The sequence below is a fragment of the Crinia signifera genome, chromosome 9, assembly GCF_055691185.1.
Source record: "Crinia signifera chromosome 9, ASM5569118v1, whole genome shotgun sequence".
NCBI classification, from domain to species: domain Eukaryota; kingdom Metazoa; phylum Chordata; class Amphibia; order Anura; family Myobatrachidae; genus Crinia; species Crinia signifera.
In genome coordinates, this window is record NC_139225.1 from 137,586,014 (window position 1) to 137,612,094 (window position 26,081).

Here is a 26,081-nt window from a genome sequence, read left to right on the forward strand (position 1 = left end):
CCAACTCCTTTCATGTCTCCTTGCTACGACCTCTAATTCTTAATCGCTTCCAGTCTTCATCCCCGGTATCACCGCAAGTTAGAACTGAGCGAGGAGTGGAGTTTGAGATAAAAAAGATCGTGGATTCTCGCCATCGTTATGGATGCCTTCAGTATCTCATTGACTGGAAGGGATATGGTCCTGAGGAGAGAAGTTGGACCAATGCTGAAGACGTTCATGCTCCTCGTCTAAGAGAAAAGTTCCATCAGGAACATCCTTCCAAGCCCAAAGGGTGTTCGGTGCCCACCCTAAAAGGAGGGGGTACTGTCACAAACCGCAGATCTTACCATCGGAAACATCGCTCATTACCATCTCGATGGTCGGTGCTGCGTGAGAGGCCTGTCATCCGCAGGACTTCTGATGTGTGGCGCGATGTCCCCTGTGTCCCCGCGGTCGGTTGCCATAGTTCCCTGCCAAGCGCACGCCGTTCCCGGGCAGCATGGGTGCCGCCATGACACTCTCAAGTCAGCTGATTTCCCAGACCAATCCCCGCTGTCCATTCACCTCACCTCTGACCCACACACCTGTACCTGGATCAAGGTGTGTGCTCCTTTCCCAGCATTGATTGGTGCTACAGCTGGCAGCCAATCACAGACAAGCAAGGGGGTTAAAGCCGACCTGCGGCCTTCCTTCCTTGTCTTGAACAATTGCTTACCTGCTCTCAGTATTCTCCTGTGACAGAGAAGTTCCAAGACTCCGAGATCTCCAGGCTCCCCTGTGATTCTCTCCAGCGTTACCTGCATCCGCTATACTTACCTGGGTTGTCCATCTCCAGAAGACTCCTGCTATTCCACCTTTGCAGTCGAGTACAGGTGCCTCGTCATTACCACCATTGGCTCCCAAGCCTTTCAGAGACATTCTCCATCTTGTCCTGAACTAGCGACTGGCTCCGTCGACACCAGCGTCGACATTCAGCTGCTGTACTCTATAGAGACATTACCATCTACGTCCTATTGTTCCAGCATAGTCCTGAGTCGTCCACCTGCCGTTGGCACCATTGTCGGCACCACAGTCTACCTCAGTTGTCGACATCCTGCGCAATCCTCCGCAGTCTCCAGATTGCCTTCCCTTCTCCATTGCTACCTCCAGTATCATCTCCCTTGCCTGCGTCCAGAGGACCAGGGCAGGGGGCCGCGACCTGCCTGTCAGACGCAGCTAAGTCCAAAGTTCCTTGCGGGGCTCCCTGGTGAATACCGCTGGCAGGTTAGACTCCGCGCCCCTGTTCCTGGTCTCCGTCAACTCTCTGGTTCGCTGTGCCCTGATCTCCCCGTGTATGTCCTACATCAAACCCTCTGCCTTTGGCTCTCCAGCGCCCTCCACTGGTCCACCACGGTCACAGCCGGGAACACAAAACCCGCCTGCGCTGACAGACAGACCGCGATCTGCCTGGTTTACAACCCTTGAGACCATTGGCTGCTTTCAAACGTGGTCCTAATTTAAAGGACAGACTTATGCAACCTGACATCACTGGGAGAGGTGTCAGTAGACCCAGTAATGTCACCTTTAAACCCCCAGGGTGTTATAGTTGCCATGATTGTACTACCTGTAGTCATATGCTTACCTGCCGCACTTTCAAACATCCACACCAGGATAAACAATTTGACATTAGACATGTTTTACATTGTAGGTCTACCCACGTTATTTACATTATTGTATGCCCATGTGGCCTTTATTACGTGGGACAGACCACTAGGTCATTTCGTGAGAGAATGGGCCTACACCGATCTGCCGTCAATTTGTCCTTGGGTGGCAGAGAGGTGGACCAACCTGTGGCCCGCCATTTTAAGAAGAAAGGTCACTCTTTGAGTTCTTTGAAATATTTTATGATTGACCACATACCTGATTCCATGAGAGGGGGCAATAGGGCCAAGAGGCTCCTAACCCTGGAGTCAAGATGGATTTTCCGTCTTGGCACCATTTGGCCTGGAGGCCTAAATGAAAAATTAAACTGGAACAGTTTGATGTAAAAATTGGGGTATATATTGTAATATTCTCTATGCATGAACTATCCTGCTTACATGTGTCTTATCTTTATATATTTTCATGTTTATGTGCTTTTTATTATGTCTTTTGTATCTATTGTATTTGTCTAATATTTTTCCTCTATTCTTGTCTGCATTAGGTGACCCCTATGACGCTTGCGACGGTGAGATGCAGCGACAACGGTCTGTATATTGGACTTAAATGTCCTAGTGTGTAGACAGGTTTGCCGTCTGTAAAACGCCGCTGTGGGCTGTCTTTAGTGTGGTTATGCCTTGCTGGGACTGGGAGGATAGTTATACTATATTCTGACCGCTGGGCTTCTCCGAGGGACTAGTAACAGTCTCCTCCGCCCCTTGCGTGTCACCAGCTGTAGGCTTCCTGTTCTAGGTGGAACGCAATCCAGACGCTGCTATGCAACGCTGGCTGCGCCCTGGACAGGAAGTACGCGGCGGTGACTTCCGGGAGCGGAGTGATGGCGTCACTGGACCCGGAGAGCCGGCGTGGCCAGGTATGTATAAATGTTTTAGGTGGTGGGGTGCACACTTGCTGTAGGAATTGTCTGAGGACGTGGCTGATACCCCGAAAACGTTAACGATTCCTTAAATATACTTGCTGTTATTTAAACCGTCTCTGAGTGCCGTTTATTTCTCCCAAGCCTGGGAGGATTGGATACTATCTATATTCATTCTGGCACCAGGGCAAGCTGCTTGCTAAAACCGAGTGCCGGCAAATTTGGATTGCTATATATATATATATATATATATATATATATATATATATATATATATATATATATATATATACCTATCCAAATCAGCCGGCACTCCTATCATAAATACACAGCAAGCCCCGGTGCCCAGATGCAGTAATACAAACAGTCCAAAATTAAATGGCACTCCGGAGGCAGTTTTTCAGCATATAAAAAGATTGTATTGTGCAACAAGCTTTCGGGGTTCTACCCCCTTCGTCAGGTTCAACAATCCTACAGCAACTAACACCAGTGTACTCACCACATAAATACCCGCAGGTCACCTCACTCCCTGCAGCGCGCCGCCCCGCCGGGACCGGAACATACTGTCAAATGAGCTTCCGGGTACTCGCAGCTGGTTGCTGCTAAGCAACCCACACAGCTTGCGTCTCAACCAACGGAAGTGTCCCGCTGTCATGTTCTTACAGCAGCAGCGTCATCAGCCCGGGAGGAGGACTCTACCTGGGGACATGAAATATAAAAACAGTGCATTAACAAACATTACAGTACAAATAACATAGATATACATATAAGCAGAAAAACGCACATATAATGCATGAAGCAGCATGATAAAACAAGTATAAGGATCACATTAAAGCATTCCAGCTGATCTTCTCATTTAACCCTTTAGGGTAGATGGTATCCAATTTAAAGATCCATCTGGATTCAAGCAATAATAAATGCTTAGCACGATCACCACCCCTAGGTGATTCCGCTACATGATCGATCATAAAGTATTTCAAGGCAGCAAGGGGATGCCCCTTGGCCTTGAAGTGCCGTGCGACCGGCTGATCCACTGTCCTGCCTGACAGTGATAGGTCAATGGCAGAACGATGTTGTGCCATTCATTCCCGGAAGGTCCGGGTCGTCTGGCCAACATAGTAAAGGCCACAGGGACAAACAATAATATAAACGACATATGAGGATTTACAAGTTAACACATGACGAATGTCAAACTCCTTATTAGTGTGGGGATGATGGAATTTTTTACATGAAACTAAGTGACGACATGTCGTGCAGCCCAGGCAACTGTAGCATCCTGCAGGTTTAAAACATACATTGGCAGCCCTGGCTTTCTGGAAGCCTGTGATATCTGTTCTCATTAATCTATCTTTTAGATTACGCCCCCGTCTGAAGGCAGCCAAGGGTCTAACTGCACTCAGACCTGGTAGGTCAGCATCTGTCTTTACAATCGGCCATAAGGCCTTAGACGCATGATGGATAACTGGGCTAGCCAGAGAGTATGTACTAGTCCAGGGTAGCACATTGGTGGAATTCTTATTGGTGGATTGCAGCAATTGGGATCTGGGCATAGACAACACTCTAGACTTCTGGGATTCAAGCAACACTGGATCATAACCACGTCTAATGAATTTTAAAATTAATTGATCCAGCCTCTCTGCAATCTTGGCAGGATTGCTCATAAGCCTTGCCACCCTGTACATTTGTGACAATGGCAATCCCTTTTTCAGGGCAGGGGGATGGTGGCTGGAAGCCAGAAGAAACGTGTTACGATCCACATCTTTATGATAAATATCAGTGAAGATCACCCCATCCTCAATGCTAATCTCAACATCCAAAAAATGCGCTGAAACCTCACTACAAGAGTAGGTATATCTAATGGGAGACTCCATAGCATTGAGCTCCAACATCAGATCATCAAAACGCCGCTGTCCACCGGTCCACAGGATGAAAATATCATCTATGTACCTGGTGAACAGCAGCAAGTGATCTGAGACCTCGGGTCGACCAAAGAACGCAACCTCTTCTTGTTGAAACATGTAAATATTGGCGTACGAGGGTGCCACCGCAGACCCCATGGCACAACCTCGTCGCTGTACATAGTATTGACCATCGAAGAGAAAGTAGTTGCGTTCTAAGGTCAGACCCAAGAGCCTTAAAAACAGCTCATGGTCAAACAGAGCAGCGTCTAGATGCTGAGATAAAAAGCACCGCATAGCCTCCATACCTCCGCAGTGAGGGATAGAGGTATACAGGCTTACAATGTCCAAACAACACATAACAGTCCCTGGAGGAACCACAGCAATGTCAATCAAAAGTTTTAAGAAGCTCGTAGTATCTTTCAAAAACGTGGGCTTAAGCCCCAACAGCGGTTGCAGAAGATAATCCAATAATTGCGCCACTGGTTGATAAAGTGATTCCCGTGCCGCTATAATGGGTCGTCCCGCAGCGCTGCGGGCATCCTTGTGGAGCTTGGGGAGGGTATAGAGCACTGGTACTCGTGGAAAAGAAGTGGAGATGCGGTCACGGATTTTAGCAGAAAGGATCCCAGAATCCACAGCTGTTTTCAAGATCCCAGCAAGCTCCTGCCTGAATTTAGGGGTTGGATCACCTGGAAGTTTGGCATATACATCAACATCTGATAATTGTCGATAGATCTCGGCCCTGTAGTCGCTGGTGTTCATGACAACAATGGCCCCGCCTTTATCGGCGGGCCTGATGATAATGTCCTCGTATCCAGCCAGTTGTTTAAGAGCAAGTGACTCTGCACGGGTAAGGTTTTTAAGAGCTCTACCGGGTGCCGCTGTAAACTCATTGATTGAATCATCCAATAGCCTGCCGAATGTTTTAATCGACGGGTTACTGGAGATAGGATCAAATCTAGATTTGGATGTATGTTGTAAGAAGCCATCTAATAAACCCCCAGATGCGGCAGATGCTTGGTTTTGATAATGCTCTTTCAAACGGAGCTTCCGCATAAATCGATGGTGATCGCATTTCCACTGGAACTGATCAAATTCATTGGTAGGCACAAATGTGAAACCTTTATTAAGCACGGACATTTCACAAGGTGTCAACGTGCGGGTTGACAGATTGAAGATTAAGGTTTTGATTTCTTGTTGCCCACCACTCTTGAGGGATTGTGCCGCAATTCTCCTGGTTTGTTTCCCCCTGCGGGTGGCCGGCCTCTTACGCGCTGCACCGTACTCGTGGTAGCCTGGTCTAAAGGGACATCTGTTATCTCTGCCACATCATCGGATTCAGACACCGCAAAGTCGCTATCGCTAGTGGCGGCATTAGCTCTCTGCTGCCGTCCTCTGCGAAATCGCGACTGCCAGGGTTTTCTGCGATGGTCACCGGTCTCAGGATATTTATCTTAGCGATCCCCTGTGAGCCAACTATAAACCTTATTGTCTTCATAATCAGCCTCGACTGTTCTTTTTTTATTGCGTTTAAATTTTAATAAATCTTGTTTATAAGTGTCACACTGCTGTTCCAATTTGGTCAACCAGCTCGCGTTAGCAGCATTATTCCACAGCCCTTTATTTTCCTCCTGAAATGCCGCAATTTTGGTTTTAGTGATCTGCAGGTTTTAGTGACCTATCACTGTCAGGCAGGACAGTGGATCAGCCGGTCGCACGGCACTTCAAGGCCAAGGGGCATCCCCTTGCTGCCTTGAAATACTTTATGATCGATCATGTAGCGGAATCACCTAGGGGTGGTGATCGTGCTAAGCATTTATTATTGCTTGAATCCAGATGGATCTTTAAATTGGATACCATCTACCCTAAAGGGTTAAATGAGAAGATCAGCTGGAATGCTTTAATGTGATCCTTATACTTGCTTTATCATGCTGCTTCATGCATTATATGTGCGTTTTTCTGCTTATATGTATGTCTATGTTATTTGTACTGTAATGTTTGTTAATGCACTGTTTTTATATTTCATGTCCCCAGGTAGAGTCCTCCTCACGGGCTGATGACGCTGCTGCTGTAAGAACATGACAGCGGGACACTTCCGTTGGTTGAGACGCAAGCTGTGTGGGTTGCTTAGCAGCAACCAGCTGCGAGTACCCGGAAGCTCATTTGACAGTATGTTCCGGTCCCGGCGGAGCGGCGCGCTGCAGGGAGTGAGGTGACCTGCGGGTATTTATGTGGTGAGTACACTGGTGTTAGTTGCTGTAGGATTGTTGAACCTGACGAAGGGGGTAGAACCCCGAAAGCTTGTTGCACAATACAATCTTTTTATATGCTGAAAAACTGCCTCCGGAGTGCCATTTAATTTTGGACTGTTTATATATATATATATATATATATGCGCCCACTCACTGTGTGCCGCCGATACGCGCTCCCCACTTGCTGCATCCCGCAGCGTCCCGTCAGCTGCAGATAAAGTGGGGGACGATGTATGGAGCCGGGGCAGGTGTATGGAGCTGCAAAGCCAGCACAAGGAGCAGCAGGCCCAGCAGCGTCTACCCTCTCCCCACAGACACTGGAAGGACCTCTCTCGCGGCCTAATAGTGTGACCGCATTGGTGCCTGGGAGATCAGTCACTCAAGCACAGCCGCTTGCTTAGTGACATCGGTGAACTGGACTCCATTTCCCACAGTGCCGCGCAATGTGGCATGGCGGAAAGCAATAACTGATGTGCCGGAGAAGTTGGAACAATATCTGCCGGGGCATGGATCACTGAAAATCGGTACATCGGTACACTTTGTATTTTGCCGGTACAGACCGTTAAAAAACGGTACTGTACCGGCAAAATCGGTACAGTTGGAGGGTATGAGTGCTTGTTGCTTCCAGTTATAAAATTTGTGGACAAACAGAAGTGAATCCTGTCTATCTTCACATAACAGAACCTAATGCTACCCATACAATTGTGAGATATTGCATGCAATCATTAGATTTTGACCAGATCTGGCTGATAAATTAAATCATTGTATGTATTTGTAAGAGACCATTTGACACAAAGTGCGGGCACGCCGTCGAATGTCACATCGATAGATAGTATGAGCTGCACATAATATCTATCGAATTGCAAGAGCGATCACGTGTGATTTTTATTGCTCGAATGCAATCCGCGGGTGGGGGGCGGAAAGGATGCTTTTGGCGGCATGGGGTTTGGGGACAGGGGGCCAGAGGGACCACTGGCAGCATGGAAGAGGGTAGGCAGAGGAGTAGTGTAGCACTAGAAGTAGCGCTAGCGGACTGTGGGGGTCAGCAATGGTGGCAGAATTGTTTAAAACACTGAGCAGCCCTCTGATTGGCTGAGCTCTCTCAGTCAATCAGAGGCCTGTCCAGTGTTTTAAACAATTCTGCCACCACGCTGACCCCCACCGCATGCTAGCGCTACTTTTAGCGCAACACTACTCTGCCACCCTCTTCCAGCACCCGATGTCCCATCGCAAGATGGCATGCGACATTGGGTCGGAAAGTTTTGCACCTTAAGATGCAATCGGATTCGATGGACATCGCACTTCAATGTCCAATCAAATCCGAACGCATAAGTGTATGGGTAGCATAAGGATGACATATAAACACAATTTACTTAATTTAATATTTTTTTCTAAATTACTCTCTAAGAAATGTTTGGCCTATGGGTGCCACCCAAAAAATTCTCATACATACCTCCCAACATGACCAACAAGGGGCCAGCAGTTTACCATGGAGGGGGTGGGGGGTCAGTTGTGAGTCCCCACTGCCACCTGCTTGTCAGCAGAGTCTATTCCCCGCAGGCAGAGGGGCAGCAGTGGTGAAATGGGGGCATGGGCCTCGCACGAGTGACACGATTTGAAGGCCACACCCCCGCACCATGAGGCCACGCCCCCACAGATGAAAGTTGGGAGGTATGTTGAGCCACCGATGAAAGTTGGGAGGTATGTTCTATGATTGCCAACACCTGTGTTGAACACACCTTTCTTATCAATTAACCTGTTCAACACAGATGTAGGTAATCATACATAGAAGAAAGTCCAGGAGCAGAGCAATGGGTCATGTTGGGAGGTATGACTCATACTATGGGGACCCGTGAAAAATCACTGCATTAGGGCCTAGCCAGCAGGGTGCAGAGATAAGGAGCTGGCTGTAACGTCAGGGCCTGGCCAGCAGGGGGCAGAGATGAGGAGCTGGCTGTAACGTCAGGGCCTGGCCAGCAGGGGGCAGAGGTGGGGAGGTAGCTGTAACGTCAGGGCCTGGCCAGCAGGGGCAGAACTGGGGAGGTAGCTGCAACATCAGGGCCTGGCCAGCAGGGGGAAGAGGTAAGGAGGTAGCTGCAACATCAGGGCTTGGCCAGCAGGGGCAGAGGTGGGGAGGTAGCTGTAACGTCAGGGCCTGGGCAGCAGGGGGCAGAGGTAGGGAGGTAGCTGTAACATCAGGGCCTGGCCAGCAGGGGCAGAGGCTGGAACATATGGAGCAACCAGCAGAGGGCAGAGGTGATATGTCCTGGGTCTTCTCTATCATATGTGACGTCATTTCCGGGGCGCCGCCCGCTGCTGGAAGTCACCACGGAAATCGACGTCTTACGTCTTCTGTGCGTGTTGACGTTTCCGGCGCTGTAATCGTCGCTCACCGGCTGTAGGTGCGGGTGGCGGAGCTGCGGCAAGTTTTGTCTCCGGTGTCTGAGCGGTGAGTTCTCTCTGCTCCTACTGCTGGTTGTGTGCTGTATCCCGCCGCCTTATACCGTAAACCGGCATGTGCCCCGCTGCTGCAGCATATCTACCCCTGTTGTACCGTCGCCGCTGCTGTGTGTGATCTCGCTGGGAGAAAGAGGAGGAGGAGCAGCAGCTGCTGCTGCGGCGGCGGCGTGTAATGCAGAGGGAACGTATACAGTACATATGCCGGTGTTCCCTTCTACCGCTGTGCAGCTACACTGGAGGCCTCATATACATATCAGTCACTGGGTCACTACGCCAGGGGTAGCCAACTCCAGATCTCCTCACCAAGGGGCAGATTTATTAAGCTCTGTGATGTGATTTAGGACTAGATGCACTAAGCTTCAAAAGTGATTAACCGCCAGCCAATCAGCTCCTGCCTGCATGCCAACACTGTGCTTGAAAAATGTCAGGCAGGAGCTGATTGGTTGTTTATCACTCTCCATTTTATCACTTTTGATGCATAGTGCATCGGTTAGGTCTAATTGTAGTGGGCTAAACTAACGGCAGCTCCTAACTGTGAAGTTACAGGCTTGGTTTGAATAATGACAGGTAGGAGCTGATTGGCCAGTGAAAAAAACCCAGACACTTTATCACTTCACGAGCTTAATAAATCTACCCCAGAATCACAAGTGAAGTAATTGGCTCCAGCTGTGTATCTTTTAAAATGTGGCAGTGAGTAATTAGTGCAATTTTGCAGCAGCTAAGATGTTTGGAAAATGTGAACTGTTGGTAGCTCTCAAGGACTGGAGTTGGCTACCACTGCTCTACGCCGTGCTCTGTCCCCGCTGCCGTGGCACCATATCCCGTGCTCTGTCCCCGCTGCCGTGGCACCATATCCCGTGCTCTGTCCCCGCTGCCGTGGCACCATATCCCGTGCTCTGTCCCCGCTGCCGTGGCACCATATCCCGTGCTCTGTCCCCGCTGCCGTGGCACCATATCCCGTGCTCTGTCCCCGCTGCCGTGGCACCATATCCCGTGCTCTGTCCCCGCTGCCGTGGCACCATATCCCGTGCTCTGTCCCCGCTGCCGTGGCACCATATCCCGTGCTCTGTCCCCGCTGCCGTGGCACCATATCCCGTGCTCTGTCCCCGCTGCCGTGGCACCATATGCCGTGCTCTGTCCCCGCTGCCGTGGCACCATATCCCGTGCTCTGTCCCCGCTGCCGTGGCACCATATGCCACTCTCTGTCCCCTGCAGCCATGGCACCATATGCCACGCTCTGTCCCCTGCAGCCATGTTACCATATATTGCGTTCTGTTCCCGCGGCCATGCCACCATACAATAAGCCTTGTCCCCCAAAGATGAGCCAAAATACATTAAGCTCTGTTCCCCGCGGCCGTGCCGACCATGCGCGGTGCTCGTTCCCCGCGACTGTGCATTAAGCTCTTTCCCTGCTGCCGTGCCGATCGTGCATTAAGCTCTTTCCCCACGGCCATACCACCATATGACACACTGTCTGGACAGCCTCTCTCCAATAGGTCATGTTCTATCATGCCAAAAGCAGTGCTCTGTCCCCCCAGCCATGCCTGGTTTACAGTTGATTACTAATTAAAGAATTTGCAAATGGAGCGATTATCAGACTGCCCAGGGTACCGTTCGCTTTACCCCTGTACGAGGGTGATTATCGATAGGAAATGTGTATGGATCGTAAACGCAATGTGGCTGTACTTTTACTGTCAGAAAGCTGACGTTTGGGAGATGGAAACCTGATGTTTTCACAGTGTGTCTGATTAACAATTCCACCCTGCCCCACAGTTAAGGCCCCCATACATTAGGCCGACTTGTCCTAGGGACAAGTCGGACCCAATTTACCTGCGAGCCGCCCGGCAGCTCCCCGGGAGGCTCACATACAATTTGGCACTTGATGTGCCATTTTTTACATGGGATAAATCGCATGCGATTTATCCCATGTTAAAAAAAACCCGGGGAGCTGCAGGGCGATGAGGAGTAGTGGGGGCGGGCAGCGGCGGCGGGGGTGGTGGGGGCGGGCAGCCAGCGGTGGTGGGGGCGGGTGCGGTGAGCGCTGCTGACCTGGCCGGGCAGTGTACTTACACATAGCAGCAGCGGGGACGGGACGTGTAGTGGCGGCTATTAGATTTTTAAAATACTTGTCAAATGACCGGCCGCTCTCTGATTGGCCGGAGAGCTCTCAGACAATCAGAGAGCGGCCGGTTCATTTGACAAGTATTTTAAAAATATAATAGCCGCCACTGCGCTGCCTTCCCCGCTGCTGCTATGTGTAAGTACACTGCCCGGCCAGGTCAGTCAGCAGCACTCGCCGGTGCTCAGGGACCCGCTGCCCGCCCCACTGCTCCCCCGGTGTCTGCATGCATATGCCTGTCAGGTGGCAGGCATATGCATACAGGGAGGTCGGACGTGATCGTATGTCCAGACCGTCCGACCTCCCTGATCCGGTCCGATGCGCACGGGACCGTGCATCGGATCGTATCAGATATCACACACATACGATTTTGGGCCGATTTCACCCGATTATCGGCACAAAGTGCCGAAATCGGATGAAATTGTCCCAAAATCGCATAGTGTATGGGGGCCTTTACAATCGCATGGATGGCAAATCTGTTAGATAGCTCAGGAATTGCATACAGTTTTGCGAGTAGATTGCGATTAGCGTTCCATTTGCTATTCTGTTGCAGTTTTGCAAGGGCCGTATTCTCTTACTGACTGGGTGGTGGCTTTCTATTGCCAGTCCACTGTGGATTCTCACATTAGCCTTCAGGTCTGAATCACACTCTCTGTCAACACCATGCTCGTTCCCATATCCAAGCCACCATACAAGGAGCTCTATCCCTACAGCAGGACAACCATACACTAATCTCAGTCTCTACAGCTGTGCCATCAAATTCCATGCTCTTTCCCCATAGCTGCTCTCCCTTATGCCGTGTTCTGTCTCCACAGCAATCGTACCATAAGCAGAGTTCTATCCCCTCAGCTATGCTGCTACAGGCCACACTGTACCCAAAGCCCTGTCACCGTTCTGTCCCTACAGCCATGCCACCATATGCTGGTCTTTGTCCCTGCCACCATTACACAGCAGTCTGTCCCCTAGCAAGCTGCCACACTCTGCTCCAACAACTGTGGCACCATAACCATTGTTAGAGGTGTTCCCCCATCCTGAACCTTCTTCGATGGGGTTCTAACAACTGCCTCTCCTTAGTCTCCGGGATTGATCATAAACCTGTGTTCCTTTTCTGCTAGCAGGAGAAATCAAATCGACACACACACACTCTGGAGTGTCAAAGTGATGTTCTGACTTTTAATTAGCCTAAGGCTCACATATATTCATTTTCTTATCTATTACATAATGGGTTTCACACACATATAATTGCATTCCATAACTATACACAAATCACAACTAATTGACACACCCCAGGTTGTTCATATCACTACTGTTATCTCGTTCCCCACATCTCCTGGGCGTACAGCCAGAAACACAAATAACGCTGTGCCTATTATAAAGGATTTACGAGTTTTCCTTCAAAATAACATTCCTTTAAACTAATTAAACTAGATATAATGAGATAACACAATACATTACATCATAATGCATACAAAATGGTGTATATGAAGCTACATAGAATAACCAGATACTGTTTCTCTTCAGATGAGAAACACAATACATTACATATATAATCCATACAAAATGGCGTATATGGAGCTACATAGAATAACCAGCAATTTGCCTTTATCACCATACTATCATATACTGTAATCCACAATCCATAACCATTCTGCTGTTTGCTGGACCCACATAGCTATACTGCACTAAGACAATATATAACTGTTACACTATATTCCTTTATTATTAATAAATCTTTACCATATTGTACTTCCATATAGTGCAGGCATGGCCAAACTATGGCCCTCCAGCTGTTGTGAAACTACAAGTCCCACAATGCCTTGCCAAAGTTTTATTATTAGGGGATGCTAAAATTATTGCAAGGCATGCTGGGATGTGTAGTTTCACAACAGCTGGAGGGCCATAGTTTGGACATGCCTGATATAGAGAAATGATGAGAATGAAGGCCCTCCAGTTGTTGAATTACTCACCCCAGCATGCCCTGCAAAAGGTTTAGCAGTAAAACTGTTGCAGGGCATGCTAGGATGTGAAGTTTAACAGCTGGAGTAGAAAGGTTCTTCATCATCTGATAAAGGGGCTGATTCAGGCCTGCTTGTGGATCAGCAAATTCGTCCTCTGTCAATGGCGAGGATCTGCGCATGACACCCTCCACGAGAGCCTTCAGCAAAATTTTCAAACGCTGGGTTGCTCGCTGATTGACACGCAGGGGGGGGGGGGGGGGGGGGGGGGGGGGGGCGTTCTGGGCTGGTCACGGAGCGTTTCATGGGCGACGCGTACCCACAAAAATGGTGGGCACGCCCATGGTGAGCAACCATTGAAGGATTTTTCCTCTGCGCTGGCGCTTGCGTGGGGATTCGGGTGGGGGGGGGGGGGGGGGGGTTTGCATTCGCCAGGGCGGAGTTGTAAGGCTCTGAGCAGCCTAGCGAGCAGGTCTGAATCAGGCCCATAGAGCATTGATCCCACATAGTTGTCCAATCAATGGGGGATTTCAGTTAGCACTGTGGGGATATACTTCCTAGGTTAAATGTCTGAACCCAGGATGTGGACTTGGCCGTAAATGATGCCCTAAAACAGCAAAAATATGGCCTCCCCAAATGCTTGTAAATAGAATGTGGTCACAGCATCCATGTAATGATGGGACAGTGTTCAATTTACAGGTAAATGTCCCGATAGCAGGACTCCAATTTGCCAATATTTGTATTATAATGTATAACTATGGTCACATGCATTATAATTGGATCACATACTAATCATTGTGCCTCTATAATTATAGCTGTGTAGAGTAGTGGTCATTCCAGCCCCCCTGCATCTTTTGAAAATCTTGCAGTTCCTCTTCCTTGCCTGGGGTGTCGCTCTCTGCTGTGGTGCTTCTAGCACATGTCTGATCTGTACATCTGTGGTGAAATTACAGACCATAATGTGCTATAAGCACCACAGCAGTGAGGGAAACAGTGGCAAACAGAGCAGCAACCGTAATCATTCATATGCTGTAAGGCACAGAAGCTAATGAGATCTTTGTTATAATTACTGCAGTTTAACTGATGTGTTGCGTCTATGCAGGCTTATTCCTGTGTCGGCACTTAGCGGAGTAACATGTCTGACAGCGAGGACAGCAACTTCTCTGAGGAGGAGAGTGAGAGGAGCAGCGAGGCTGAGGAAGTGGAAGACAATGAGGTGAGTGACCGGCATGTACACCATCGGGTTATGCTGACGGCTTACAGTTCCTATTTTTCTGACTTTGTTTTTACTTTAGAAACATAGAACTTGACGGCGGATAAGAACCATTTGGCCCATCTAGTTTGCCCCTTAACTCTATTGTTCTGATTAGGTGCACTGCAGTGTCGTCCAGTGGGCAAACATACAGCAAAATAAGCCTGCATAGGGAAACTGCTTCTGTGATCACATCCTGAAAAAAACACTTTCAAAGATTATATACTTGTTAATGTTATTTATGGCATCTTACGTTTTAGTCTTACGCATACCTGTAATGATGCCATTTGCATGCATAAAACTGCTCCAAAGTTGATTTACAATATATATAGTACTTGGGTTTGTGCACTGTGTGGGGGTAATTCAATTGTTCTTTGCCTCGGCTGCCTCTAGATGGCGCCCAGCTAAGCAATTCAATTGATGCTCTGGGCAGACTCCTCAGGTGAAAGCTGACATGTGCAAAATGGGGATTTGAGCACCATATCCTGGACTTTGGACTGGTATCATGTGCACCCAATTCAGACTGGCACTCATAAAACAAATCACCCCCTTTGGGTTTCTTTGAGGCGGCTGTGTTCTCCCGCTGGTATTGGATTACCATAATCTTCCATAGGTATTTTTATGAATAAAATGTAGCACAGTATTTTCTTCACAGCGTATTGCCTGTTAGGAATAATTGGTCCTTTGTGCCAGGAGCCTTTTTCCACTGCCTGGTTTGTCCTCGCACAAGTAACTAGTGTTAATTCTAACACCCTGCCTCTTTCACAAAGTGTGCAGTTCCTCTTCCCTGCTTGGGGGTCTCTCCATTTGTGACACCCAGGCAGGGAACTGCACGGCTTTCGAATGGTGCAGGGGGCTTTCATCTCACTTGCACTTAGTGCTTCCGGCTTAAGACCAGGCTGCCTGTAATTGTATAAGGACCCTTGTGCCTGAGAATTGCACAGTACTGGTAATGCCTTGGTGATGTCCTTTAGGGTGTGTCTCAACAGGTCACAACCAAGCAGATTATTATTTAAATGAGGCAGTGTAATCTATTCCCTAAACATATAAGAGCACATTGCATCATATTGCATGCTCCTTGCCTGTGCGATCCCATTAGAAAGATGGCAGTTTTGGAAGTAAGGTGCTGTGCTTTGCAGTTTCAGAGCATACTCCTCCTTAGGGATGTCATTGGAGTTTTCCAGCAGTATCCAGTGTCCCCGATATGATGAATTAGGAGATGGGGTGCACAAGGTGCTCTTATTGTGTTTTGTTTTTTTGTTCTCTTCCAGCCGGGTGGCAAGTAGCCAGGTGGGGTCTTCGCAATAATAGTGATTCAGTCCTTACTGTATATTGATTAAAATTTGAGTTCTAAGCATCTCTTAGATGCTGCCTTAAGTTTTTGGCTCCATACAGGTGTTAGCAGTTGCCCACCCTGCACTGTGATAGGCCATGCGCCCGCCGCCTGTCACCCACAGCACTGTCCTTGCAGCCCCAGAGTCCGTCCCCTGCCACCTGGCACTATCATCAAATATACCATGTCCCAGGTGGGGGCTGATTCCAGACAGCATGCCCAATGGGAAGAACCTGGGACACTTACGTTGGCATAGCTCGGCCATATCATGGTTACATGATCTGATTGGGCGGTCTGTCTGGAATCAGCGTCCGCTTGCACCAAGGTCTAATTGGTGAGAGTGTCAGGGGACTCCGAGTCCATGAGGGGATGACGTCTCTTCCTGCACAGGCCAACTGAAAATTTATGCCTGGAGAGAACACTGGAGCTTGAGCTCATAGTGTGCCCAAGCTGTACTGCATGTCAATACCTCAGCCTATCTAGTGTCTCCCATAGGACTCGGAGGAAAGTATTTACCAGTTAATCACAAAGTTCTTGTATGTATATGGCTCCAGGAAGTGGAGGTGGCGAGGGCCAGCCCTGCTGGAAGTGAGAAGGGTGAGGAGAAGAGGTTGAAGAAGAAGATGAGGATGAGTATGATGAAGAGGAAGAAGAAGACGATGAGGATGATGACCGTCGCCGAAAGAAACCAAGACACGGAGGATTCATCTTAGATGAAGCCGGTTAGATCATTTGAGCGGGCTATGGATTTTCCAAATATTCCAATGGTTACTGTTCCGTTATTAATCAGACATGGCCTCTCTCCGTAGATGTTGATGATGAGTATGAAGATGAAGATCAGTGGGAGGATGGCGCCGAGGACATACTGGAGAAAGGTGATTGCTGAACCATGGCAGGCATTGCTGGGCTGTGTTAGTGTGTGTCCTTGATGTGGAAGTTTGTGTGTCCTGAAAGAAGCAGTAAAAGGATAGTGTTTGGGGCTCTTTTGTTTCTGTTGGACAGTTGCTGTGCGTGTGCCTGGTAATGTCCTCTGGGGCTCAGGCCCAGGATGCATGTTGGGTGACCTTACTTGTGGCGCTGGGATATCCTTTATGACTTGGGTTCTCTCTGCGTTTGGTTTGATTTTTCATGGCTTGGGGGGGGGGGGGGGGGGCGCGGGGGGCTTGTACGACTGGCTTCTGCTGTTTGTTGTTCTAGCGATACTGCCGGTGCTCAGCTTTTGTTAGTTGAAGGATTTCTTGTTATATGCTGTTGGGTGAAGTCTTTTGGGGTACTGACTGCGTGTGTCTGATTGCTGACTCCCTTTAGGCAGGCAATGTCCAAACTATGGCCCTCCAGCTGTTGTCAAACTACAGGTCCCATCATGCCTTGCCACAGTTTTGCTATTAGGGAATGCTAAAACTATGGCAAGGCATGCTGGGATGTGTAGTTTCGCAACGGCTGGAGGGCCACAGTTTGGACATGCCTGCCCTTAGGACTCCCGGTGCATCATGTCTACAAATCTCTGCTTCTGGAGAGCTTGGGGGGGGGGGGGGGGGAGTTAGATTTATCTGTTTTTATTCTGCAATTAGACCTTACTCGGTTTATCTTATTCCTTGCATGCCTTCTCTCAGTGTCTGGTAATGGAACTCTATATTCTTGCGTGTTACATTGTGTAATGTATATAATGTATCCTGCTTCCATTGATCATACACATTGTGCGTGCGTATGTGTAATATGCCCCCCTGCTAGGGTGATGTTGGAAAGCACAGTTTAGACCATCCGCTTGTGCTCCCTTATGTCCGTAGTTGTCACACACCCACAAGCTGTATTGTTCCAGCCAGGGGGGGGGATACACTTTGATGGTTTCATGTAACAAAACATGTTTCTAATACAAAGCTCTTCATCAGCTGTGAGATCATATTGTAGCATTTGGACATAATCACTGGCCAAACTGGGAGATCATTGCCGTCCGCCATAGTCAGCTGCTCCTGTCCTCGGGAGAGTGTGTTCTGTCCACACATTACTCCCCCTAGTAGGTTGCCAGCAAAGTGGTCTGACACTGTTTAGAACCTTGCAAGCGATTTTCCACTGATTGTTCAGAAGGCCACTTGCAATAATACGAGCGGAGAAGTGGAACTGTAGCAGTTACTCCTAGCGACCAATTGGCTTTGCTAGGGGTGACTGTTCCACTGGTCCTCTTCTCCACGGTTTCCACTGCTTAAAATATCCGCTTCATAGTCTCTAGGTTTGAGAAGCGTCTGCCAGGCACACGACGAGCACTTATACGTTGTGGCATTTTATCTAGATAGTTTTGTAGCCTACACGGACAAATGTAATATGCAGAGTATTCAGTCTCCCTCATCTGCATCACATTATTTGTGCATGTCGGAGACTATTGACAAAGAGCTCTGTCTTCTAAACATGTTGTGTGACGTCCAGTGACCTTGCTTGTGGTTTGTGATCACTGTGCGTCTCCCGTACCTGTGAGGCTGGAATTCCGGCCCGTAGCAGCAGGCAGCTATGCACATCCTCTCCGTGATCAGAGAGTGCGCAGCTTGCACAGTTATTAGTCGTGTCCGTTGCTTCTTCCATTGTATTCCTCCTCATTTATGCCGCTCAGTGATTCATGCTGCTTCTTCTGCCATATATTATAATTTCTCCCCTTTCCCCATTTCCGGTCCTCGTGGTTGATTTTGCCGCTATGTTTTGCACCATTCTGTCTTGGCTTCATCATCGCTCACAGCTGAAGAAATTGAAGGTGAGTGATCATGCCACTTACACCAACCCGCATAAGATCAGCCACAGTCCTGGGTAAAGCATTGGTGTTAGCAGGGGAGACCACACTAGAACATTGTTGCAGCAGAGTGCAGGACCGCATTTGTCTGTCGGTAAAACCTCTCGGAATTCTGTATATGCCCTACGCCTTGACTAGTACAGCGCAAGACTGGGTACTGCCCCCTGCCAATCCTTGTCTTAATTCCTTGATTACCTTGAACTTTCATTGATGAGTTTTTATATGATAGTTTTATATAATATTTGCATTTATCTTGTTCATTTTTATTTATTGTTTTTTTGCCATTGGCTGCAGCACATATGTGTCTAAAGCAGGCATGTCCAACGTTGGCCCTCCAGATGTTGTGAAACTACACATCCCAGCATGCTTTGCCACAGTTTTGCTATTAGAGAATGCTAAAACTATAGCAAAGCATGCTGGGATGTGTAGTTTCATAACATCTGGAGGGCCAACGTTGGACATGCCTGGTCTAAAGTAAAGTCACAGTATAGGACATTACCGACAGGTTGTAGATTGAGAAAAGTCAGTTATAAGTGACAGAGGCTATTTGAAGCGTTCGTTTGAAGTGAACTCCTCATACAGATATTGGCTAAACAGCCGGTGTAATGGGATCGGATATTAGTGAGAATGCAGGCCGTTTCCTACCCGGTGTAATGGGATCGGATATTAGTGAGAATGCAGGCCGTTTCCTACCCTAACAATCTGTGGGGATGCTATAGCTTCTAGTGTTCACAGTATTAACTAGTTAAAAGCTGTCTGTTCCTACCTGCAATCTGTCTTCACAGTTCCCCCTCTCCATATCCAGAAAGTTTTAAGTGTCCCTGCAAAAATTGCTTTCGCTTTCTCTTATGACATCTTATAGCACATAAAGGAGTAATTTGGTCTGTCAATTGGCCTCTAGTGGTCAGTGGCTGTAAATCACCTAATAGAAGTGAGGGGTTCATTTCACAACATAGCAGTCTCTTGTGTGCAGACATATCTATATTTTTCAGTATATTTCCAAGTATGTCGGTGTTCAGAGTCCTTTTACCTCTGATATGCGGACGGGGAGGATGATTTAGTTACAGGATAGCGTTTTTTTTTTTTTTTTTGGTGAAGTGGACTGAAACCACTTTGACGCAGTGAAATAATTTCCCCCCTCCCGCAGCCTCCAACATTGACAATGTGGTCCTGGATGAGGACCGCTCTGGGGCCCGGCGTCTGCAGAATCTATGGAGGTAAGGCTCGCTGTGATGGTAAGTGGGGCAGGCACAGACCGGTGCTCTGTAGTGACGCAACTCTCGCACGCCGTCTGATATTCTCTTGTTCTGTGTCAGCGTTTGCGTTTTTCTCACCACAGAGACCAGAGAGAAGAGGAGCTGGGGGAATATTACATGAAGAAATATGCCAAGTCGTCTGTCGGGGAGCAGTGAGTACATTCACATTCATTTAGACATGTGCCGTGTTCTATGTCTGTACCTAATACCGGTTCTCTCCTTTCCCAGCATATACGGAGGCTCGGATGAGCTGTCGGATGACATCACCCAGCAGCAACTGCTTCCTGGAGTCAAGTAAGGAGCATTTACTTTCCACTTTGGAAGCGTGCTTTGTAGAGCACATGTGGTAGTATTATCAGTTTCCTTTATTTATATGCGCCACAGGGGATCCGCAGCTCCCAATTACAGAGTACATAATAAGCAAAACAGAAAACAGTGATTTACAGTTAAAGACAATATAGGACAAGTACAAGGTGTATAAATATAGCGGCATCCACAGATAACACGAAGATGGTTTAAGTAAGAGAGAAAATCACATGAGGGTCCTGCTCGTGAGAGCTTACATTCTAAAGCATATCTACCAACGGTCCGCATTTTCCAAATCACCTAACTGGTGCAAAGCTGTAATCCTAACTAACTGTCACATTTCCCACACTCCCTAGCTGGTGCACAGCTGTAGTCATTATTAACTGTCACATTCCCCAGATCACCTAGCTGGTACACAGATGTAGTCATTATTAACGGTCACATTCCCCAGACCACCTAGCTGGTACACAGATGTAGTCATTATTAACGGTCACATTCCCCAGATCACCTAGCTGGTGCACAGGTGTAGTCATTACTAACTGTCACATTTCCCAGACTCCCTAGCTGGTGCTCAGTTGTGGTCATTATTAACTGTCACATTCCCCAGATCACATAGCTGGTGCACAGGTGTAGTCATTACTAACTGTCACATTCCCCAGATCACCTAGCTCAGGGGTGGCCAACCCGCGGCTCTCGAGCCGCATGCGGCTCTTCTCTTCCCTGTGTGCGGCTCCCTCCCTCCCTTGCCTCCTGCGTCTGGTTACTCTGGTAGCACAGCGTGACGGGCTGCGGCCGTGATGATGCTGCAAAGGCACGCTAGGCGGCAGCGTCCTTCCGGGTCTGCGTTCCATCTGTGTTACGCCTCCAAAGCCGGACTAGTGGGTTCTGCCACAACTCCACTGTCCTGCACAATCCTGCCTGACCAGGAGGTGACCGGTAAATGACGCATCAGAGTGGGCGCGTCCATTAGAGATCTGAGACGCTCGGCTGTTAATATGACATCTGCCGGCTGAGTATGGTGAGTGCGCACCTGACTATATTGCTTGACAGGCGGGATTGGGCTGGATAGTGGAGTCGTGGCAGAACCCACTAGTGCGGCTTTGGGGTCATAACATAGATACATACATTATATTGATTAAACTCTGATCGATGAGGCGTCACAGAAACATTGCAGGGTTTGATTTACAACTGATAACACAAGCCAACCACATGTCCTGACAATCCCACAGAGGCAGAACGTCACAGGACACTGTCCCCTACAATGCAGCAACGGTCCTGTCACGTGTAGTTCCACTAATATTGTAATGATTGAACTATTACCTCAACAGGCAAATAACCAGAGACCGACGTCCCTTATAGGCAGTAGTAGACTCCTGACAAGGGGCCTGATTCAGGGCAGAGTGCTAATTAGAGAAATCACAAATTGAATGATTACCGAACTACCGCACCATTCGCATTGCGCATTTGCGAGGGTGAACAGTGACAAAAAATCTGTGTGGATCGTAAAAACAATGTGACCGGACTTTTACCGACAGGAAGCCGGCGTTTGGAGATGGAAACCAGCCGTTTTCTGGGTGTGCCCGAAAAAAAATACATGCGTTCTCAGGAGTTTTCGGGGAGGGTCTGTGACGGCAGCGATGATCACTTTCACCCTGTTTCAGTCGCAGATCAGAGTAACTCACAATAGCACAGGCGGCAAAAACTGTTCTATGGTCCGGGAATTGTATGTGGATTAAGGAGTGGGTAGCGATTCATAAACCATTCTCCAGCAATGTTACATGGAACTGAAATCTAAATTGCAGTGTAAAAATAATGCAGCCAGTATTTACCCTGCACAGAAACAAAAGGGAGGGAGAGGGTCATGTTGGGAGGGATGTGAGTGCCTTGTCCTTGAATTCGTATCCCAGCAATGGATTAATGGTTACTGTGAGTGCACTGGAAATGGACACATATATATTAAATATACACACATACGTCCTTATATATACCTCCTGAAAGCAGCATTTTGTGGTAACATCCTTTATTCAAGCCCGCCGAGTGCCGTACTAGACATTAAAATGGGGCGTGGCCTTCTGGGAGCTAGGCCACGCCCCTTTTTGAATGGTCGCGGCTCTTTGTCTTAACAGGACAAATTTTTTGGCTTTGTCTTGGATGGGTTGGCCACCCCTGACCTAGCTGGTGCACAGGTGTAGTCATTACTAACTGTCACATTTCCCAGACTCCCTAGCTGGTGCTCAGTTGTGGTCATTGCTGTCACATTTTCAAACCTGCTGTAGTCATTCCTACTATAGATCCACAGGTTGCCTGAATTACATGAACTGTTGGGAGATCTTTAGGGCAGGTTTGGCCACCCCTGTTCTAAAGGGTAAGGGTGCCCATACACGTTACAATTATTGTATAAAATATTGTATTCAATATCGCATCTCATCGCATCTGGGTTTTGCGATGAGATAAGATGAGATCTAGTACAAAAAGTATGTGTTGCACATACTTTTTGTACTAGTTCTTATCTCATCTCATCGCAAAACCAATATGCGATGAAATGCAATATTGTATACAATAATTGTAACGTGTATGGGCACCTTAACGCCTTTCCTTCATCTGCGTTAATAATGAGCCACTGATTTATATCCATGTCATTGAAATAAACTCTTAGATTTTCATAGGCTTAAGGCCTTATTCATTTTACGTCTTTTCTTTCCAGAGACCCAAATCTGTGGACTGTGAAGTGTAAGGTGAGTGTTTTGCTGGTGCGTTTAGGGAGAGGAGAGGGCGTCACTTGTAGTGATAGGTATTAGGCAGATGTTAGATTTTTTGTTCAATGCGTATAGATAAATTTTTGTTGGTTAGCGAGTAGTAATCTATACTAATCGGACATTGTTATTCTATTATCGTCCTCTGCTAACATCTGGGTTACATTCTAAATCCAGACGCCAAAGCGGGTATAGATTTGTTCCAGGAATTCAGTTGTCCCCTACTCGCGATTTATAACACCACACCACTGCGAGCCGAAATGTCCGTCCCCCCCCCATGCTGCATGCATGCCAGTACGGCGCGACAATTAAATTGCTCCATCGTGCACTATCTAGTGGCAGCAGGGGTGGGGGGACAATTCAAGCGCCCCCTAAAACCAAACTTTATCGTCCTGGTTTCAAAGTAAGGTCACTGAGCTAACAGAAACATGATTTACTTGTAGATGTCCCACTATTCATAAAGGTTGATATTTGGGGTGTGTTTGTGCTGAAGATTATTCTTTCCTGTGCCCCCTGCAGATCGGAGAGGAACGTGCCACCGCCATTTCTCTGATGAGAAAATTCATCGCCTATCAGTTCACAGATGCAGTAAGTATCGGGAACCCTCAATACTCAAAAATTGTGGTTCCCTTTCTTTTTGGTCTATTCCGAACACATTCCCTCCCCTATATAATATCTCCCCTGTATTATTCTCCTGCACTTTATACCAAGCTACGACCCAGCATTTATGTCCCAGCACTTTGCTACAAAAACATTCTTGGCCAAATCAAAGAACCGAAACCCTGGATTACTTCTCTGCATTTGGCCCTATGGCTGCACTGTGACCTTCGCTACTTGATTCATTCTTCTCCTTTGTCTCCTCCCCAATTTTCTTCCTACAGCCCCTACAGATAAAGTCTGTAGTCGCACCAGAGCATGTCAAGGGCTATATCTACGTCGAGGCCTACAAACAAACTCACGTCAAACAAGCGATTGAAGGGGTGGGCAACCTGCGAATGGGCTTCTGGAACCAGCAGATGGTGCCCATCAAAGAAATGACTGATGTCCTGAAGGTCGTGAAAGAGGTCACAAATCTGAAGCCCAAATCATGGGTCCGGCTCAAGAGGGGAATATACAAGGATGATATTGCCCAGGTAAGCTGGTGTGTGGTCTGTATTGGGGAGTGTTGACCAAAGTGAAGCAGGACATAAGTCAGCAGTGACCGGACCGTGAGCATCTCCAATGTGTCTGAATAGGACAATTGCTGGAGATAAGGATCAGGGTTTACTGAGCTCTCATGGGCAGCTATTGCCAGGATGGTAGGAAATGTAATTGAAGTCTTCCCATCCCACTCATCCTCTCCCACTGCTGTTCCCAATCCTCTCACCAAACCCCCCCCCCCCATCACCAATCTCCTGCAATTTTTATCTAATACCGCATTGTCTCCCTTCCCAATCCTGTATTTATTCTCCTTCCCCGACCTCTACACCTCAATACACCATCCTCTCTCCCCCAAAGCCCCACTCTGGTTCATTTTCAGAATGTTTGAGTTTGTGGATAGATTTTTACGCTTTCATTTTCGTTTAGTTGCACTTTCCTTTGTGACTTGGTAAGTTTCTAACTTCAGATTTTGGATAGTTTTAAGTACCTAGCTACTACGCCATCCTATCTACCATACCATATACGTTTATATATTTCATGTGCAGTTAATACATGTTAATACCTTTTTCTCCAAAGGTGGATTACGTGGAGCCAAGCCAGAATACCATCTCTCTGAAGATGATTCCCAGAATCGATTATGATCGGATTAAGGCACGCATGAGTCTGGTAGGTAGCCGGAAGTGCTGATCATTACTGCTAATGGGATGGTCTCACACACCCATCGGGCTCCTACGTGCTAACATACTTTGTGCATTATTTCTCATTACTTGTTAGCTCTGTATAAATTAATACCAAATACATTCATGACAAATGACATGATCCAAATACTTGTTTTTGGCAAAAATCCTAATAGTTACCTTAAATAGTCTCATGTACCTTGCTTACTCTCTTCCTAGTTCTGTATTATACACTTCTTTCAGCCATGTGGCAATTTCCCCTGCTCGTCTCTGGCTCTTCTTGGCTAATCTAACCCCACACCAACAGCATTGTTTGGCTGCCTCACACACCACCGCCAGCCTTGTCTGGCTTTCCCCAATTGCCTCACCGTCACCGCCAGCCTTGTCTGGCTTTCCCCAACTGCCTCACCGTCACCGCCAGCCTTGTCTGGCTTTCCCCAACTGCCTCACCGTCACCGCCAGCCTTGTCTGGCTTTCCCCAACTGCCTCACCGTCACCGCCAGCCTTGTCTGGCTTTCCCCAACTGCCTCACCGTCACCGCCAGCCTTGTCTGGCTTTCCCCAACTGCCTCACCGTCACCGCCAGCCTTGTCTGGCTTTCCCCAACTGCCTCACCGTCACCGCCAGCCTTGTCAGCCGCATCGCACACACCCCACACCTCCAGCTTCTGGCTTCCCCCCCAGCCGCATCACACCCAATACCACCCCCTCCAGCGTTTGGCTTCCCCCCCAGCCGCATCGCTCACACCCCACACCACCATTGTATGGATTCCACCAGCTACCTTGCACACCCCACACCACCACGTCCATTGTCTGGATTTCCCCAGCTGACCTGTGCATCACTCTGGTCCCCAACAGGCTATTGTAGTCTATTTAAATTGTTCTTTATTTTATTCTCCCGCTCTATAGAAAGATTGGTATGCGAAGAGGAAGAGGTTCCGTAGACCGCCGCAGAGGCTGTTCGATACAGAGAAGATCAGGTAAGAACAGTGTGAATGTATTAAAGCAGTATATGGTAAATGTGTGGTCTGCTCCTGTTCTCCTTGTCCTGATCAGTCGCCTCCCTCTGCACAGGTCCTTGGAGGGAGATGTCTCCTCAGATGGCGACTTCCTCATTTTCGAGGGGAATCGTTACAGTCGTAAAGGTTTTCTCTTCAAGAGCTTTGCTATGTCTGCAGTGGTAAGCCAGCCCCTCTGCCTGTGATAGGACGCCTCTGCCCTTATTGACGTGACCCCAATCTAAGCCGACTCTCACATCATTCATGAATGAATTAATGTCCGGGTCTACATAGTGGGGTATATGTCACGCTGGCCTCTTTATGTAATAGTTAAATTTGTTGTATACACAGAAGAAGAACCCAGCTTTCTTC

General features: G+C 48.1%; 1 protein-coding gene across 1 annotated transcript in view; it reads left to right on the forward strand.

Annotated features, from left to right (window-relative positions):
• Window positions 1-8,971: 8,971 nt before the first annotated feature.
• The window catches only part of SUPT5H (SPT5 homolog, DSIF elongation factor subunit), a 29,506-nt gene continuing 12,396 nt past the window's right edge, over window positions 8,972-26,081 (forward strand). Inside the window, 15 exon segments of the mRNA XM_083159969.1 lie at window positions 8,972-9,135; window positions 14,323-14,436; window positions 16,360-16,408; window positions 16,411-16,527; window positions 16,615-16,680; window positions 18,531-18,545; window positions 19,729-19,798; window positions 19,921-19,989; window positions 20,066-20,131; window positions 22,848-22,878; window positions 23,416-23,484; window positions 23,778-24,029; window positions 24,613-24,702; window positions 25,621-25,691; window positions 25,786-25,891. Of these exon segments, the coding sequence (XP_083016095.1) occupies window positions 14,356-14,436; window positions 16,360-16,408; window positions 16,411-16,527; window positions 16,615-16,680; window positions 18,531-18,545; window positions 19,729-19,798; window positions 19,921-19,989; window positions 20,066-20,131; window positions 22,848-22,878; window positions 23,416-23,484; window positions 23,778-24,029; window positions 24,613-24,702; window positions 25,621-25,691; window positions 25,786-25,891 (1,152 nt within the window). The 5' untranslated portion in view covers window positions 8,972-9,135; window positions 14,323-14,355.